This window comes from Catharus ustulatus, chromosome 6 (assembly GCF_009819885.2).
Source record: "Catharus ustulatus isolate bCatUst1 chromosome 6, bCatUst1.pri.v2, whole genome shotgun sequence".
NCBI lineage: Eukaryota > Metazoa > Chordata > Aves > Passeriformes > Turdidae > Catharus > Catharus ustulatus.
In genome coordinates, this window is record NC_046226.1 from 6,900,449 (window position 1) to 6,918,081 (window position 17,633).

General features: G+C 42.8%; 1 protein-coding gene across 1 annotated transcript in view; it reads right to left on the reverse strand.

The window, feature by feature from the left end:
- The window catches only part of KCNH5 (potassium voltage-gated channel subfamily H member 5), a 157,519-nt gene that overhangs the window by 131,001 nt on the left and 8,885 nt on the right, over nt 1-17,633 (reverse strand). Inside the window, exons 2-4 of the mRNA XM_033062188.1 lie at nt 14,192-14,315; nt 9,723-9,829; nt 5,012-5,140 (exon numbers count right to left, since the gene is read on the reverse strand). Coding sequence (XP_032918079.1) covers nt 5,012-5,140; nt 9,723-9,829; nt 14,192-14,315 — 360 coding nt within the window. The remainder of the gene's footprint in view (nt 1-5,011; nt 5,141-9,722; nt 9,830-14,191; nt 14,316-17,633) is intronic.

The following is a 17,633-nucleotide window of genomic DNA, read 5'->3' on the forward strand; positions in this document are numbered from 1 at the left end:
GAAACATCATTTTCATGCTCTAATCCCTCCACCCACTTCTTCTATTATCACCAGGATTGATACCCCCCTCAAGGAAAAAAAGGTTCCCATGTGCAACTAGTTATATATGCTTAATAACTTGCACTTATTAAAGATAAAAAAGGATCAAAATTGTAGGCTTAGCAAGGATTAGCAAGCCATAAGCATGTATTTCTGCAACTACTACACTTTTTATAGCCCTGTCACACTCTGAGATAGAGTTGTATCATTATATAGAGTTACATAACCATAAAGAGTTATATCACTGGAAGCATTACAGCATTGTCCCAGACAGACTTGATTGTCAGAGTCTGCCTCTATAAAGTAGGGAAAAAGGGAAAAAAAAAAAAGCAACTTCAGGATCCTGCTGTGCCATTTCCTGATCCCATCTGGTAACAGCACACTGTCCTGAGTTGTAGGGGGCTCACTAACACAGCTTTGCATCCTGATTCAACATCCCATCATTATTCACTAGAACTTCCCCATCACTACAGATGTGACAAGCCTGATATTTCACTCCACAAAACTCCAGAGAACCAGTGAGAATCCTAGCCAAAAAAAAAAATTCTAAGTTTACATAGAGCCCAAGTTTTTTCTTCACTGATGATAACAAAGGGAATAAAACCATTGCCTGACTAGGTGAAACTCCACTATTGACCAAAAATGCTCATCTTTTTCTTTTTTTCTATACCCAAACTTTCTGTTCAATAGAATCTACAGCACTCCTGGCTTCAAATGGTGTTAACATTTTAAGTGGCCCATCCACCCTTCTAATAGTTAGGGTCCAGAAAAATGGCTTCATTTTTTCCCTAACAAATAAACAGAAGATTATTACCACTGTGTGTCTTTGGAGGAATTGAAGTCTTCAGATGTTTTTAAAAGGCCATTGGGTAAAGACAGAATAAAAGCTCAGCAAGCTGATAAAAGCATCCAACTGTGACCTGACAATGGTACAAACATTAAAAAAAAGATTCTTTGGGTTTTATTCGCTTAAAGAAAATAAAATATGCTTTCATATGCTTGTAATGGCCTTCCACCTCTGCTGTGCGTGGCCTGGAGCCAGGACACCTGGGGATCTGGCCCTCTGCCACCACAGGTGGGACCTGCTGCTTGCCACTGAATCCAGATCAAATATTCCTATTAGGAAAGAGGAGCAGGAGAAGGAAAGGAGAGGTCAGACAAGCACAGCTCCTTAACCAGAAAATGAGGCACTAGCCCAGTGGCCACCAAGTGCAGCCCTCGCCTCCTGACTCCTCACAAATTCTCACAGCTCTTCTTCTTCTTCCACACTCCCCCCATCCACAGCTCATCAGCCACTAGCTCAGGAGCTGGGGCACTGTAAATCAAAACCAAACCAATGGAGGGTGTTCTATCTGTCCTCCAGACCTGCACAGCTGCCAGTGGCACCTTCCCCCAGGAGGGAACACATCAAACAGGAGGCTGATCCTTCCTTCCATCATCATTTTTGCTGCTTCTGCTGGAGCTGCTGGGGGGTTTTGACACTTTTGACTGGTTGGAGACTTTTAAAAGTAATTTTCCATTTACCAGGAATGGCTTTACAGCACTTTTTGGTCACTGTTACATTGCCATACATCATAGGTCTCCCACGCATCACCCAGCAATAATAGATTGGAGCACAAGTAACGAGAAAACAAGTCAGTCCAATCTTTAGTGTCTACTGCCTGTACCCTCTCAGAAAACAAGGGTTTTGATCTCTGTCACTGTATTTTATGAGAGGAAGGTGGTTTTTAAATATCCCTTTCTCCAGTCTTGCTTACAGTCCAGTAAGTTTCAACAGCTTTCTGGTCTGCAGCAAATTCACAGCCTCCTGGGTGAGCCCAGGAAAAATTTTCATTACTTTTACTCCCTCTGGCAACCAAAGCTCCCTCCTCCTCCTCCTTCTCCTCCTTTCAGCATTAACAGAGCAAGTGGTGAGCACACAGGTGAGCAGAGACACACACCATCTGTCACAGCGTCCCAGACCTCTCTGATTCCCTCTGCTCGCACAGGGCTTGTCCCTGTGAAGTCAGCTGCGTTTTTTGCACTGAAAAAAACACATTTTTAAACCCACATCAGGGAAAAAAAAAAAAATCCCATCTCACCCTGGCAATGTGCTTTGTAGTGAGCCAACTGTTTCATTTGTCTGTCCTGTTTTCACAAACCCAACAAGCTGCTCGACACTTTTGGGCAGATCTGCATCCTCAGCACCACTCCCTGTCCCCCAACCCTGCTGTTCCCTGGCAGGGGCTCCACGAGATGCCAACCCCACTGCAATCAACCTGGCCAACCCAACCAGGCATTTCCAGGAGTGGGGACACACTGACACTCTGCAGTGTAGATACAACCAGTGCCATGATTTAAATACCTCATGTGTGATATACTGAAGCAACACACCTTTGAACAGTGCAGAACGTTTTGGTATGGAGAGATTATTGCATAATGGCATCAATATTTTATTCCTGCTGAATATTTTATCTCAAATTTACTGCTCCCATAAGTAACACACAGTAACTCATCTGCACCATAGTTACTTATGTATTATGTATTGCATGGTCCTGGAAGAATTTCTTAGGGAATTTCCTTCTCTTAAAAAGGACAAAAAAATTAGCTGTTTCAACGGTAAATCCCAGCACTCAACAGAAGTATTTTATTGAAAGCCTTTTCCACAAGACTTTCAAAATTCTCCACTAAATTTTAGCATACATGTTTACTAATCTCATAATTCAAAAAGAAAGTGTCCTGGCAGCTTCTAAGCATATTGTGATGTTATCTGCAGAGACAATGAATTATGTATCTCTCATAGCACCATGTCTGACACAAAAAATCTATGATCCCAGTGCCATGGGATCCCAGAGACCCACACAGCTGAGACACACAGGGCAGTGCAACAGTGCTGTTTTCTCACCCCTGACATAAAGTGCTGCAAATATTTGAATGTTTTCCTTACACCAAAGATGCAAAAGACAAGCTTGAATTGATACAAAAGCAGAAGAAAAATCAGGTCAGTGGTTTGTAATGATGAGGTTTGTTGGAGGCACAGATCAATGCTCTTCAATGTTCTAATCAAAGCACCTTAAACAGATTCTTAGGGCTCCAATTCTCTGTTTTAAAGGCACTTGGGAAATGTGGCTGCACTGCCTCTGCAATGCTCTATGTGAGTTTGGGGGTTTTTAGAGTGTGACTTTGACAGAATTAAGGGCTCTTTAGACACAGAGCCAAACCTGTTTGGCTGCTGAGGGCAATGTTTTGTGATGTCCATCATTAATACCTGGCATTTTAACAAATGGTGCCCCTCAGTACAGAGCAGCAGCACACAACTCATGCATTTCACTGCCTTTGCTCTTTCCCATAGGAACATACATTCCTGTTCTGGATGCCCCATGGGTTCTGCTCCTCCTCAGTCACAAGATGGGGATGGGAAGAGCTCAGCCCCTGGAGCACATCCCTACCTCCCCAGGGATTGAATCTCCCAGGCTGAGAATCCAAAGGAGGCAACATTCATCATTTCTGCATTTGAGAATCACCTTCAGTCTGTTTTCTCTGTCCTGCTGCAGCCCAACACTTCTCAATGCAACTCAGTCCTGTGGGAAGTGGGGCAGAGCTGGGAAAAAGGGGGGACTTGGGAGCTGGTTCCATGTGAGATACATCTTGGTTCCCCCAGAAAGCATCAAATAGGAAACCTTACAAGAGGATTCTTGCAAAGACTGTTTTTTTCCCTGATGAGCTCACACTATGTATTACATACACTGCAGCAAGGTGCCAGCCCCATGACTCCAGATACCTATAAAATCCTTTCAATTAACTGGAATTTACCCTAAAAAACTCAGATTATTTCCAGGCAGAAGAATTCCACATTATGGGGCTGAAAGTGAAATAAAGAACGTTTGCAGGTTGCTAGCTAAATTGTAGAGGCAATAAAGTTTATGATGGCTGAGAAGGTATTCCTATATCAGGATCTTATAATTTTATAGATAATACTCTCTAGACAAAAAAAAAGAGTCATATTTAGTGTTGGCTCAGAGGGGAGCCTTTCATTTTAAGTCTGCCTTTATAAACTGACTTTTCAGTTATCCAAACACTTGTAATAAGTGCTATCTAGATATTAAGAAATTTCTTCAAACGCTGTTTGCATTCAAATGACAGCAACTTCATCCTAGAGAAGATGGCTTAGAGCACACCAGCTCCAAGTGAGATATCAAACCTTCTTCAAGCATGAAGGGAAAAACACAGTAAAGAATTAATCATCAGGAGGTAAATTCCAAGAGATGTGGATAACATCCTTATTTCTGCAAGCATTCAGTTTCCCCCAAAGCAATACACATGTAAACCTGACACAGGACATATGTTTTGTAACTAAAGCAGAGAGTGATGCTGCCAGATCCTCTGCACCTTTCCCCACCAATTTCTCCTGCAAGGCTGCAGGCCTGGCCATGAGCTGTTCAGTGACAAGAGCATTCCAACAAAATCCTGCCCTGCAGCTGATAAGTAACAAGCACAATGCCCACTGCCATGCACTCATCACTCCTGAGCAGCAATAAATGACTCAAGCAGGCTGGTTCTTTCACATTTCACCTCCAAGAGGGAGAATGGGAAGAAATATCAGCATCTCATCACAAGGAGCTGGAATTATTTTTTGCCTGAAAAGATGACACCTGTCCTGTAACTGAAAGATCTCCCAAAATAGCACAGCATTCAAACAACTCAAAGCTGTGTAATTTTTAGAAACTGCCACCTGTAGTGATGAAGAAGTGAATTACAAAGAAAAAGGAAGGCTTGTGACTCTAGAAAAACATTGGTAGGGAATTTGTAATTTCCACTCATGGTGATTTATTCTTTTTTTTTTTAATCATTTGGGAGAGTGGCATTGAAACTCTGACAGGTCACAAAACATTTCAAGACACAGATCACAGACATGACACGTCCCTGTGACAGGTCTGAGCTCAAGCATTTACTTCCATCCTTCACAAAAAACAATAATGCATTTCATGTTTACCTTTTGTTGAATCATCTTCGATCGGTTGTTTGAATAAAGTGATATCCTTAAAAGTGCACAAGAACAAAACCACTTTTTCATGCTCATTTCTTATAGGTGCAATTTGCATGTAGAACCAAACTGGGGTTCCTGGAGCAGAGAAAAAATGACATTGGAATGTGGTGTAGCACAAACTACCCCCAGCCCATAACATTTACACATTATTAAAGCACACATGTAGTTTAGCTGTGTATCTCAATATTCTGCATCTTCCATAGTTTTTTAATTTTACTTCCTCCAAGAAAAACAATATATTCCCATTTTTACAGCTTCATTAATCTAACTACATGATAAAGAGAAACTGGAGGCTATATAAAAATTCATTTTGAAATAAAATACATTGTTCTTCCCCTCTTGTTCTCATTTTTTCCTAGCACGTCACACAAACTTAGGTCTGAAAGGTAGAAGGGCAAGGAAGAAAACAGGTGGATGGCATCTTGATTCCCAGTTTACATAACATGGAGCTATCAAACCCAAAAACGATGGACTGTATGTGAAGTGCTCCAAATTTTATATGATTACATTATTTAAGAGGACCTGAGTTGGACTCTCAACGTCCTATCAGGACAAATCAGATTTGATCTCCTTCTTTGTGTTTCAGGTCACACCTCCACCTCCTCACTGCCCTGCTCTCTCCCAGCATAGTTATTTCTATTTAACTTCTGAAATGAAACCAAATGTTTTTCAAATCCTACCACTCAACAAAAACCAGCCAAAACCAGCCCTTAGTTTTGGAGTGGTCAGCTTGGTTTTTGGTAAATCCCCCTTGTTTGCAGAGGGCTCCTGCAGGTGCCCAGGAGCTGAAGCTGGTCTCCCAGGCTGGCACACACGTGCAGGTGTGCTCCACAAGGGGTGAAATCCTAGGACACTGGAGCAATTTTCTTAGGAACACCCTGCTCCCCTGCAGGGCTGAGGATGTCAGATGTTCTCCATCCAGCAAAGCTCTGTGTCCCTCCCTCCCAAACAGCACCTACACATGCTGCACCATAAATGCCTTCACAGCCAGCTAATTACCTCTGGGATTTGATGTGTTTTCAGCCAGTTGACAGCATGGCTTTTCTCCTGAGCTGCCTGAGAGCTGGCACACTGGCACAAACCTTCATGCCCACTGTTATCCCACAGGGGCACTGCTGCCCCCCCAAATCTCCTCTGATGCACCAGGTCTGGGAGCTGTGCCAGAACTGCAGATCCCAGAGGGCAGAGAAAACCATTTGGGCTAGGACTACTGTGAGGAAGGTTAAAACCCACAAGGGTTTATTGAAATTCATCTGGGATTAAACCAGTAACTCACTACCAGTAAACTGGAGAAGTGGGAGAGATGTGGGACTGCTTTTTGTGGTAATTCCAAAGCCATTATGCTAATTATCTTAATTCCCAGTTGCTAACCCAAGACAAAAGACTTTTTATAACTACTAAAACAGAGTGCTGCAGCTTTATGGAGGAATAACTTGCACTTATACCTGGGAATCCATTGGTACCCTTTGAGATGAAAGCAAGTAGGCAAGTAGCAAGTACAAGGGTGCTGACAAAAATCAGAGAGAGAGACAAGGTGGCTGCTGCTGTAGAAGCAGCAAAATGAGGAAAAGCTGCAAGAGGTTTCCTGAGTATTACCACAGAGATACACACATAGAGAGGCATGCATAAACATATATACATACATATATGTATGTGCAAGCATGCCTGATGTGATTGGTGAATTGGGCAGGGGTAAGGACTGTAAAATAAGGGAATGCAGCAGAGCAGAAGAAAGTTGTAGCAAGCTTTCTTGAAGCTGGAGCCTGCAAGCTGGCTTAGAACACCAAGGGGAGTGTGAAGGCAGCAGTCAAACAGATGCTGCCAGAGAGCATCAGCCCTTAAAGATCATCTCTAACACAGCAGAGGAGGATGGGAAAACAACCTGAAAACTTCAAAATCTCTCTCTGCCAGAAGCAAAATGGGTAAAGGAAAAAATCCAAAAGACACACACAGTGACACATTATCAAAAATAGCCAGCACACCTGGACCTACAGTTTGAAAATGTGGGTGGGAGGGTGCTCTGAAGGCACTGCAAGCCTCATGTAGGTGATAAACACAAGCCCTTCCACAGAGTAACCACCTACACTCTGCAGGAGTGCATTCATACCAACAGATAACTAATCTTTATTTCCTTCTCTGCTCCAGTTTTCAGCCTGGAGGAGAAGCAGGCAGTGTATTGATGGACCATCTTCCACAAGGCTCAGAGAATGATGAACAGAAGCAAAGCCTGAGCACACCAGCTGCTGAGCTGGAGCCAAAGGTGAGCCTGTTAGCACCAGTGAGAGGTTGAGGTTCTGGGTTTCGGGTGATGGAGAAGAAAGCTGGCAGCAGATGTTACAGATGGGAAGTGACTCAAGCCCAGAGAGGAATACTGAGTAATTCTCCATAAAGTCCTTCTCTAATTCTGCATAATTTATGGAAAGTGTAGGCTTGGAGATCTGGGCAAAGGTGAAGATTTTATTAAGGCAAATGCAGCTCAATAAATCTCTGCAGCATCACCAAGCTCCAGCAGACACAACCCAAAGCTAAAAGTATCTGCCTTGTTACAGGAAAGTCACCAAGAGAAGACTTTTCTCTCTTTATGCATAAATAAAATAGAAAGGAATTTAATTTAGGCCCCTTCTCGAGCAAGAGCTGCTCCAGCATTTACTAAGAGAAGGCAGGATTTGGAAGAGCACAGGGGCTCTGGGATCCACTTTGGAAACCACATGGACACAGCATGGCAGTGCTGGGCACCACCAACAAAGATCCCAACACGAGACTGTCTCAGGAAATTCCCCTGATGTCAGGGGGCATCCAGGTGACCTGCACAGGAAATGGGAAGAGAAGCAGAAAATCTGTGGAACAGACACATCTGTATGCTTAGGAACCAAAGAGAGGTCATTTGGAGGGCTCCCCAAATGTGTCTGCGGGCACCTGCAGGAACAGCTGGACTTCAGAGCTGCTCTGCCTTCTCTCTTTAATGAACATGCTGGCTAAAATGCCTTGATGCAGGCAGAACTGGAGAACTCTGCAGGCAGGCTATTTTAGTGCCCACACAGGAAGATTCAATCTAAATAGGGAAAACAGAGGTAAAGCATAAGGAGAGGTGTCTGGGATGCTCCCTTCAATGTCATGGAAGGTTTAGGTGAGTTTGCAGTCAGGCACAGCAGCTCTTTCCTGAGGCACAGCATTCCCTCCCCTCAGCCCCAGCAAGCAGGGAAGAGCTCTGGTGATCCCAAGCCAGCATCAAAGCCCAGCCAGGTGATGCATGGTGACCCAGGGGGACAGATCCCCATCCCCACAGCACCTGCACAGTACAGGCACCTGTGGATGATACAATTCCTCCAAAGCCATCTTCCCCTAGCCCCTGGAACTTGCTATAATAGATAAGGTATCCAAGGTTGAGCCAAATTCCTTAAGAATTTGGTCACATTCTAACACTTTGGAAGATAATTGGTTAGAAATTAATCTGTGTAATTGGTCAGTTCACCTTTAGAACTTCTCACTTAGATTGGATGCTGTTCTTTGTATAAACTTTTATTGGTTGTAGTTTGAATCCTCCCTGAACCTATAAATAGGGCTGTCTGCCCTTTGTTCAGAGAGATCCCTGCTTGACCACCCTTCACATGAAATAAAGGTTCTTGTGGAACTCATCAAGTAAGGCCTCCGGTTTTTCTCTGCTGGCTAAATGTGAGCTTTTCTGAGAGATAGCTAAATGTTAGCACTCTCTGGTCCTGGTAAATACCACCAGGGACCAAAAAAAAGAAAAAGCTAAGGCATCGAGAGCCCAATTTAAGAGAACATCTCCAGCAGGATTGGTCTTGGACTTCTCTTGGCCACCAACCCACCCAACAGGACTAATTCTGTGCAGAGCAGAGGAACCAGCTTTTCTGGAGCATTTTAACCTGAGTTTTGGCTTTCTGTCTAGGGAGGATGGTCTGTGCTAGTGAAGGAGAACGTCCATTTCCACTGACAACAACAGGAATTGCAGCCACCAGCTCGGCAGGTTTGTCCCCCATGCACCAGCCCGGCGTGAGGCCACACACCAGCATGGGCTGTGCTCACAACACGCCCTGAGCTCCACAAGCCCAGATGTGACTGGAATGGCTCGTGGTTAAGACAAAACGAAGAAAATCTCCAGTTCTGGCGAATTCCTGCACACCCAATGCCACCACCAGGAAGGACCACAGGCCCTGAATCTCATTAAGCTGTGGAAATCCCTGTTTTTCCAACTAATCCCTGGGCCATGAGCCAGGCTCAGTGCTCTCCCCAGAGCTCGTACGTGTTGGTTTACACCCCGGAGCAGCAGGAGAACCCAGCAGGGCCTGGGTTCTCACTTGTGCAGACATGGGGGAGTTCCCTGAGGGATGTGGGGGAACCTCATTCAGCATTTCCTTTCACTTAACCCAGTCAGTTTCCCTGCAGGGAAAAAATCCTCAAAACTAAATATATTTTTGAAGGAAGGAGTCAGACTAGAGACAGCAGGGAACAACTACTATTCTTGGCAATCTGAATTGAGAGCTCTCTTCCTGAGCTGTGGCAACCAAAATACCTGTTTCTTCTCCAAATCTTGCCCCAAATTTACCCACATGTCAAAATGAAAATTTCTTTCAGTCTGTGAATTGCTTTAAATATGCTTTACCCCTCCCAGCACCACACACAAATGTATACATACTGTTTTTCTTGTAGAGGAGAATTTCGAAGCAGTTTGACTCATAGTTGTCAAAAGTCTGTCTGACTTTTTCAATGGTCTTCTTGTCTGTCAGTTCACCATACATAAAACTGAAAAAAGAAAAAAATTCTGTTTTTTTCTAGACAAGCAACAACATTGTTACAATCATCTTAAATAGCAAAAGCATTGAAGATGCTATGAACTGTCATTTAGCAAGGTTTAATTATGATTTACACTCCACTTAAATATTTAGAGTGTCACAAGGACACCTACAATGGTGAGGAACCATGACCACCTTCTTACTGTAAATGACTGCAAATAAATCCAACATAATGCTTCATTAAGTGCTTTACTGAGCATATCTTTAAGGATATATGGTTAGAAAAAGAGCTGACAGCTTATGAAACCATTATCACCACAGCTGCAGGCCATGGCAGTATTGCTGTCAAAACAGAGAAAACTGAGCAAAACCTCTAAAATACCCCAAATTTTGTTCAATCCTCCTGAAAATCCTTCTGGAGGAGGGATGTAAGCTACCATGGGTAAAGACTGTGGGCTGAACCGATGGCTGCAAATCCAATCTTGTCAAGATGCATCTGGGACAATAAGATAATTGGAATTCTTTTACTAAATACCAATACAAATAGAGGTAGGATTTAAACAGTGAGGAGCAATGACTGCAATGTCTGCACAACATAGCTATGTCTGCACTACTACCAAACAACCAAATGCATCCTCATTTTCCTTACTGTATACTGCATTTCTTTAATAGCTCAGTGGAAAATACTAAAAAGCTTTTGGAGACTCATCCGTCTCCAGGCTGAGAACATAAAAACTTAATTTAAACTCTGCTATTTCTTGCCACTTAACCATCTCATCTTTGCATTCTTTTCCAGGTCAGACCTCCAGCTGGTGTAAGCAAACCCAACCCCCTGACCTTACTTTTGACAGCCTTTGTAAGGAAACAGCCAGGCTTTTATTGTCATCCTCCCCTGGATTAAAAATAAGTGAAGGCTGCTCTGTGCAAATTCCCAATTACAGAACTGAAAGAAAATGGAGCACCAGATAAAAGCTTTCAGACACTTGGATATATATACTTTTAATTGATCAGACTTTTTTTTCCTCCCATTCTCTTAGTTCACAAACAGCTTGAGCCTCAGCTGAAACCTACAACAGACAACCCTGAGAATGTGAAAAGGAAAAGCTATCAGTGCCTCTGTGGTTTCAGTGCAGCTTCTCTTATTGATCAACAGACCTCCAAAGGTTCAATAAACATTTATTTTATGTCTGCTGCTCTGAAAGAAACAATAAAACAACATAGTGCTTAGAGGCTTGCCAAGCATTAAGGTACTCAATGAAGGCCAGCCCATGAATCTTTTTTTCCACAGCCAGCCCAGGGAGGCAGTGGAGCTGCTCCCACAACAAGGTGCTGCCTGCTCTGGGTGATGGAAGCATCAGAGGGGCTGCAACATCTGCATGTCAGCACAGCTGCAGGAAAAGCATCCCTGAAAGGGTGGTCAGGCACTGCAACAGGTTGCCCAGGAAGGCTGTGCTGCTGCCTGGAAAGGCTGTCTTGGAACAGAGACTGGACAGAGCAAAAGGGATAAAATAGGAATTTATTGAAAGGATTCACCTTGGGCAGTGCAAGAGCCTGCCCAGGGCTACACCCAAATCAAATCCAAGATGGATCCTGGTCAGGAGTTTTACACTTTTACAAGTTTTGGTTCATCTTGGGGTCAATTGTCCAACCCCAGCCCCAGGCTATGAAGTCTCAGCCCCTGCCTTGCCCCCTTTCCCTCGCTGCTGTTTCTGCTTTTTGGGTACTGGGTGTCCTTGATTCTCCAGCTGGGAAGGGATTGCTTTGTCCAACCACCCTGTGAAGAGAGCTCACTAACACCTAACATGAAGTTTCAGAGCAACACACTAAGCAGCAGAGATTCTAAAAAATAGAAAAGTTAAAACCCAGGCCATCAGTGAATGGGCAGCCCTGGAAGTGTTCACGAGGATGTGGCACTTGGGAACGTGGCTTCGTGGTGGAGGTGGCAGCGCTGGGTGGGGGCTGGTCTTGATCTCAGAGGTCTTTCCCAACCCAAATGATTCTGTGATTCCATAAAGGGCATGGCAAAACTGTCACCTTTGGGACAGCAGAGGAGATGCCACCACAGCAGCTGAGAGCAGGAAATGGTTGTACCCAGGCATGAGGCGTCATTAATGTTCTGATTCTCATGAACATGCACAGCTGTCTGCAGGACATGCAGAGCACAGCTCCTTCCAAATGACCTGCCCTTCTCTCCCCATGTCACCTGATAACCTTTTATACATTTATACATGAGATGAGTGCAAAAATTTGGATTTTTAATTTTTTTTTTTAATCTATGCCTTTTGATGCTCTGGTGCAGCTCTTTTTTTTTGTTTTCTTGAGACTTAAAAAAATATTTCTCATAGTTCTGAAGGAAAAAAATAGCAAGAATTTGTTGAAGTGCTTGATTTTACATGACTTACAATACAGAAAGTTGTCATTAATTAGTGTTAAAATGACAAATCCTACTTGATGAGAGGTGGATGATACCAGTTAGTGCTGCAGAACATGATCAATCAACTTTATGTTTTAAATTACAGGCAGCTTATTGTTGCAGTAAACCTGTAATGCTCAAATCTCATATTATATTCACACATAAAGAGACATTTTAAAGGCTTCTGGAACAATAAAAACATTTTTCAGAAGGCAATTTTTAACAGCACCAAAGGAACCTCAGAGCCTTTCACTGCACAAGTTATATAAGATTTTTGCTTATCACAACTTTAATTTAATTTAGTCTGTCCTATTTTGTACACATGGAGGGACTCCTACTTCTTTAGTCAATCACTCTGTCTTTTTCTGCCTCTTTTTTTTTGGTTTTTTTTTTGTTTTTTGGTTTTTTTGGTTTTTTGTTTTTGTTATTTAGTGCTTGTCAAATGCCTTGAGTGCAAACTATACAAGACATAAATATCAAAACCACTCTGCTACTGGGAATCTTACTACATAGAAAACACACTTATCAAAGAGAAGCAAGACTTGCTGAAATACACAGAGAGTGGCACAATCTTAGATATTTTATCCACCCTAAAACAGACCAGCTGTCATTTAGGATGCCTGGGTTCCCACCTCCCTCTTAAAGCATCTCTTGGCACAGAAAAGCCTCGTCTGAAGCTCCACATTGTGCTCCTCCATCCTTTGCCAGGATGCAGAGCAGCAGCATCAGGGCAGGTCTGGGTTTGCAGGGCAGTGTTTGAGAGGAATCATCCAGGACAGAGGAAAAATGAAGCATGGAAAGCATCCAACCCTACACCAAATTTCTAGCTCTCTTCATCCTAAAGCATCCAGGCATCAATTACAAGAGACAAACATCTGCCCAGGAGGAACAGCAAGTGCAGATGCACATCAATAACTTCAAAACTCTGCAAGGTGAAGAGCAGACACCATTTCTGAGGTGCAGCTCCGTGGGTCCCATGGGCATCCCCAGTGGGGCTTTTTGCACAGCTTTGGCACTGCAAGGACACACAAAAATCAGGGCACAGAGGGGCCATTCCAGCACCAAATCTGACACACCAGCTGATCACCAGGGCATGGCAGCATCATCTCCTAGAAACTGCCATTGTAGATCACAGAACCACAGAATCACAGAATGGTTTGGGTTGAAAGGGATCTCAAAGATCCAAACCCCTGCCATGGGCAGGGACACCTTCCACCAGACCAGGCTGCTCCAAGTTCTGTCCAGCCTGGCCTTGAGCACTTCCAGATATTCCATCCCCTGTGCCCAGTGCCTGGAATTGGATGCTCCTTGAAAGCAGAAAGGGAAAACCTATCCAAACTTGTATCTCAGCCTGCCCTTCTTGCCTCTGTCCCTCATTTGCTCTGCTCACACACATTCACACACATCAGGGAGCCAGCCCTTCCCCAAAAGCACCTCTTCCTAAAGGATGCAGCAGACACAGCTTAAATGCACATCCAGCCACAAATCACAGCTGCTAGCTCCTAAAAGACCACCAATAAAAGAAAAAAGCCATAAAGCTGCAATGCTTAGAGTAAATATATCAGCAGCCTAATCACTTTCTTGGGAATAAAGATGCATTTTGTGCATTACTGGGCTCTGTGTATGCTTAATAACAGGGGCCAGCATGGGCTACAGAAGAACCACAGTAACAGCAGAACTCAGAACAATGCAGCAAAAGTGCCTTTGAACTGTATAACCTAAAACCCCACTCTACTGGATCATTAGCTAGAGTATATTCTCACCAATAGTAGCCAGGATAAATTTCAAGGTGCTTTACCATGTTGTGTATAAGTTACCAGTTTCATTTAAAGATTGTTTTAAGACTCCAACATCTGCAAAACAATGCCTTTCTCACCTCAATCCTTTCTCCCAAAACCTCCCCAGCAGATTGGAAGTTTCCAAGTGCACCAAGTGGCAGCAAAAAGGCAATGAGCATACCTGCAAGTGCTGCTCTTCTGCATGACGTCAGCTCGGTGGTACCCAGAGAGTTTGCAAAATCCGTCATTACTGTAAACTACGGGCCAGTCCACAATCTGGGCGTTCCCCAACAAAAAACTGGATTCTGCAAGGACAAAGAGCAAAACAGAGGAAGGGCTGTTTTCAGTGGCAAAGTACTATGAAATCCTCCTTGTGTCACACAGCAGATGCAGAGTTATTTGTGACAGTAACTTCTGTCTTGACGTTTCAGAGGGAAATCCAGATGGACATCTGAAAAGAATTAGTGATAAAACAGGATAACTCCTGGTAATGCAAGTAACTTCCTACACCACAAAACACTGATTCAAGCCCCAATGCTTCAACAATTTAGAAAGCATTCATTTTTTCACAACATCTGGGCAAGATAGGATGTTTTATTTTTATTTTATACATATCTTGAAAGCAACATTAAATTAATGAGCAAACTGAGCTTTAAATGTTGAATTGTAAGTGTGCCCAAAGCTGATAATGACTCTTTTCCTTAGAGAAGTAATTTTTTTCTTCCTGGCAGATCTGAGTCTGTTTTGCAGAACACAGCCAGCATCCCTGGGATGAGGGACAGAGTGCCAGGTGATGCTGGGGAAACCAGATGTTTTAAAATTGTAGTCCATGGTAGTCTTCAGTGTTTTCTTTATTTTTCCTGTTAGTTTTCAATTTTGTTCTGGCTACAGCAATGGAACTATATGGTCCCATTCACTGGTGCTAAAAAGCTATTAAAATGTAACTATTAACAATCACTGCTGCATAAAAATTATAGAAAATGTTCCTTTCAGTAGTTCTTGTTGGGGGGGGGAATGGATATTTTTACAAATTTTCCTCATAATAGCCAAAGAATGGTTATGACAACATCAGACATTTACTCAGGTGTGCATGCTGATTTTAACATAGCACTGAGTTTGCATGAGCTACACTGGATTGTACAGTCTGCAAATATTATTCTACTGAATATGGAACATGTACTAAAAAAATAGTATTTCTATCTTTTTTCTTTATAAGCATGAATTTTGAAAAAAAATAATCTGGAGATTATTGGATTTCCTACAGAAAAGCAGATTTCAAAATATTTTAAAGCCATCCAGTGGGAGAAATAGAAGTTTAGATTTTGTGGAATCTAACACTTTATGCTCAAGGCATTTACTCGGATCCATCACAAATATTCTTTAAGCCTAAATGTCAACTTTTAAAAATTGCTTTCCTGCCCACAGGAAGATTCCCTCACTCCAAACAGCAGGAGACCCAGAGTAAAGGCTGAGCATTACATAAAATATCCCTGGATTCCACCAGCCCCTTTCTGCTGGGACTCAGCCCAGCTCAGGGGACATCCTAAACCCTGGGGACCAGAGGGTTTGCTGGAGCTCATCCCACTGCACTGCCATTCCCCCCACACCTGCATCCCCACTGATGCCTAAAGATATTTTAGCTTTTTATATATTTTCATATATTTTTAGCCTTGCAGATTTTCAATACACAGCTGTATACTTTCTAGTACTTTTCCTGCCCTTTCTCATAATAAGCAAACACTTTTCTAGCACATTCTCAAAATTCTGTTTAATCTTATACTTAAGGAGAGAATTTCTGATAAGGACATTTTGTTTTCCACCAGAACTTAACAAATATAACAACAAAATAGGGCAAAGAAGCCCTGGGACCAACTCCAAAGGGCTGACCCAAGGGTGGGTTACTGGGGTGAATAATTTCCTATTGGATGTACTGGCTAGATATACTAATTCGTTAAGTTTTTAAAAATTGTGAAAATCCTTTTTCACATGTGCACAGAGCCATATTTGTTCATCTGGAAGCTTTCATTAAAAGCTGCTTTTTATCTTACCCCTTTAACACTATTGCAATTTTTTTTCCTTTTGTCATTAGGCAGCATCTCCAGTTTGGGAAAGGGGAGACACCCCCAACCCCAAAAATCTGGGCTCTCCCCATGGCTGCCACCCCACCAGCACCAGATTCAGAAATGGAGATGCTGGGAACATCAGCAATTCTGAATTTCCCATCCCACAGGAAAACAACCCAAGGCTGAAAGTTAAATTTGGAAAGATTGTCTTTACAGAACCATCTCTGGCTGAAATTCTCCTCACACATCTCGACACAAAGGGCACAGCCTGGCAATGATGCACTCAGGGATGCCCTGCACACCCCTGAGCTCCCCAAGAGCAGATAACCCTCCTGCCCTCCTGCAAAGCTTCCCCATCCCCAGACATGGACTCCATTGTGTATTCCCACCACATCTCTGTTTCAGGACACAGAGCACACAACAGGAGATACGTGGTGCAGCCAGATAAATAGCATTTAATGGTTGTCCTCTATGGATTTTGTAGTTCTTTGCACCTGAGGGTCTCAAAATATTTGATAAGGTATTCACCAAACTGATCAAATCCACAAGAAACTTGAAAGGGGACAAAATGTAAGACCAAGCTATTGACAAATTGTTGTGGGTTTGTTTTTCTTTTAAATCCCATCAAATTTGGAGTAAAAACAGACACTAGAAACATCTTGGTATATATTAGTATTTCTGATTTTTAAGGTTAAAATCCATAATATTAGTATTAGAAGCTTGACCAGATATTAGAAGGTGTTTTCTTTTGCCCCCTTGAATTTTCCTTTACTTAACCAACTTCTTTTTTTTACCCGTGTCTCTTTCATCCATGCTCAGCACACGAATATGAATCATAGAATCTTTTCTATGATTGAGTCCAGCTGCAAACCCAGCACTGCCAGGTCCAATATCTGTGTATGTGTGTTTGTGTGTCCAATTCCAGCCCAGGGAAAACCTTGAATCAATATTTGCCTCTTGTTAGAGACCAATAAATCCAACTGCAAGCACAAAGCCACAGGAATCCACGTTTCATTAATGCTGCTACTCACCGAGCAACTTGACAAAATTGAAGGAAGAACAGGTCAGTGTCTGACCCTTTGGTTTTATTGTGTACCCAAATCTCAGAATTCACAGAACTCTCTATATTTAACCTACCTAATATTTTATCAGGAGTCGTTATTTTCTTCAACCAAGACACAATTAATTCTTCTCTATTTCTACAGTTACAAATCATAACTCCAGGCAGATTTAATTCTACAAGAGCCAGTCCACACCCACCTGTAAAAATCCAAACTGTGTACTGGATGACTTTCAGAAAACCTCTCTGGTTTTGACCATAATTTATAAAATCATGTTATCACTAACTACGCATAGAAAGTCCATTTCTGCAGTTCCCTCCAATGAGGATGGATCCACAACCAGTTCATGACTAAATCCACCTGCATGCCTGACCTTCCTATTGCTACAGTTCTGATTCACGATTTCCTGGCTAAGAAAGCTCATTACAATTGTGTCTTTGATTGTGATTTCTAGGAGTCTATGGCAAATTCCACTCTGTCCAATTTCCAGCTGGCTGTC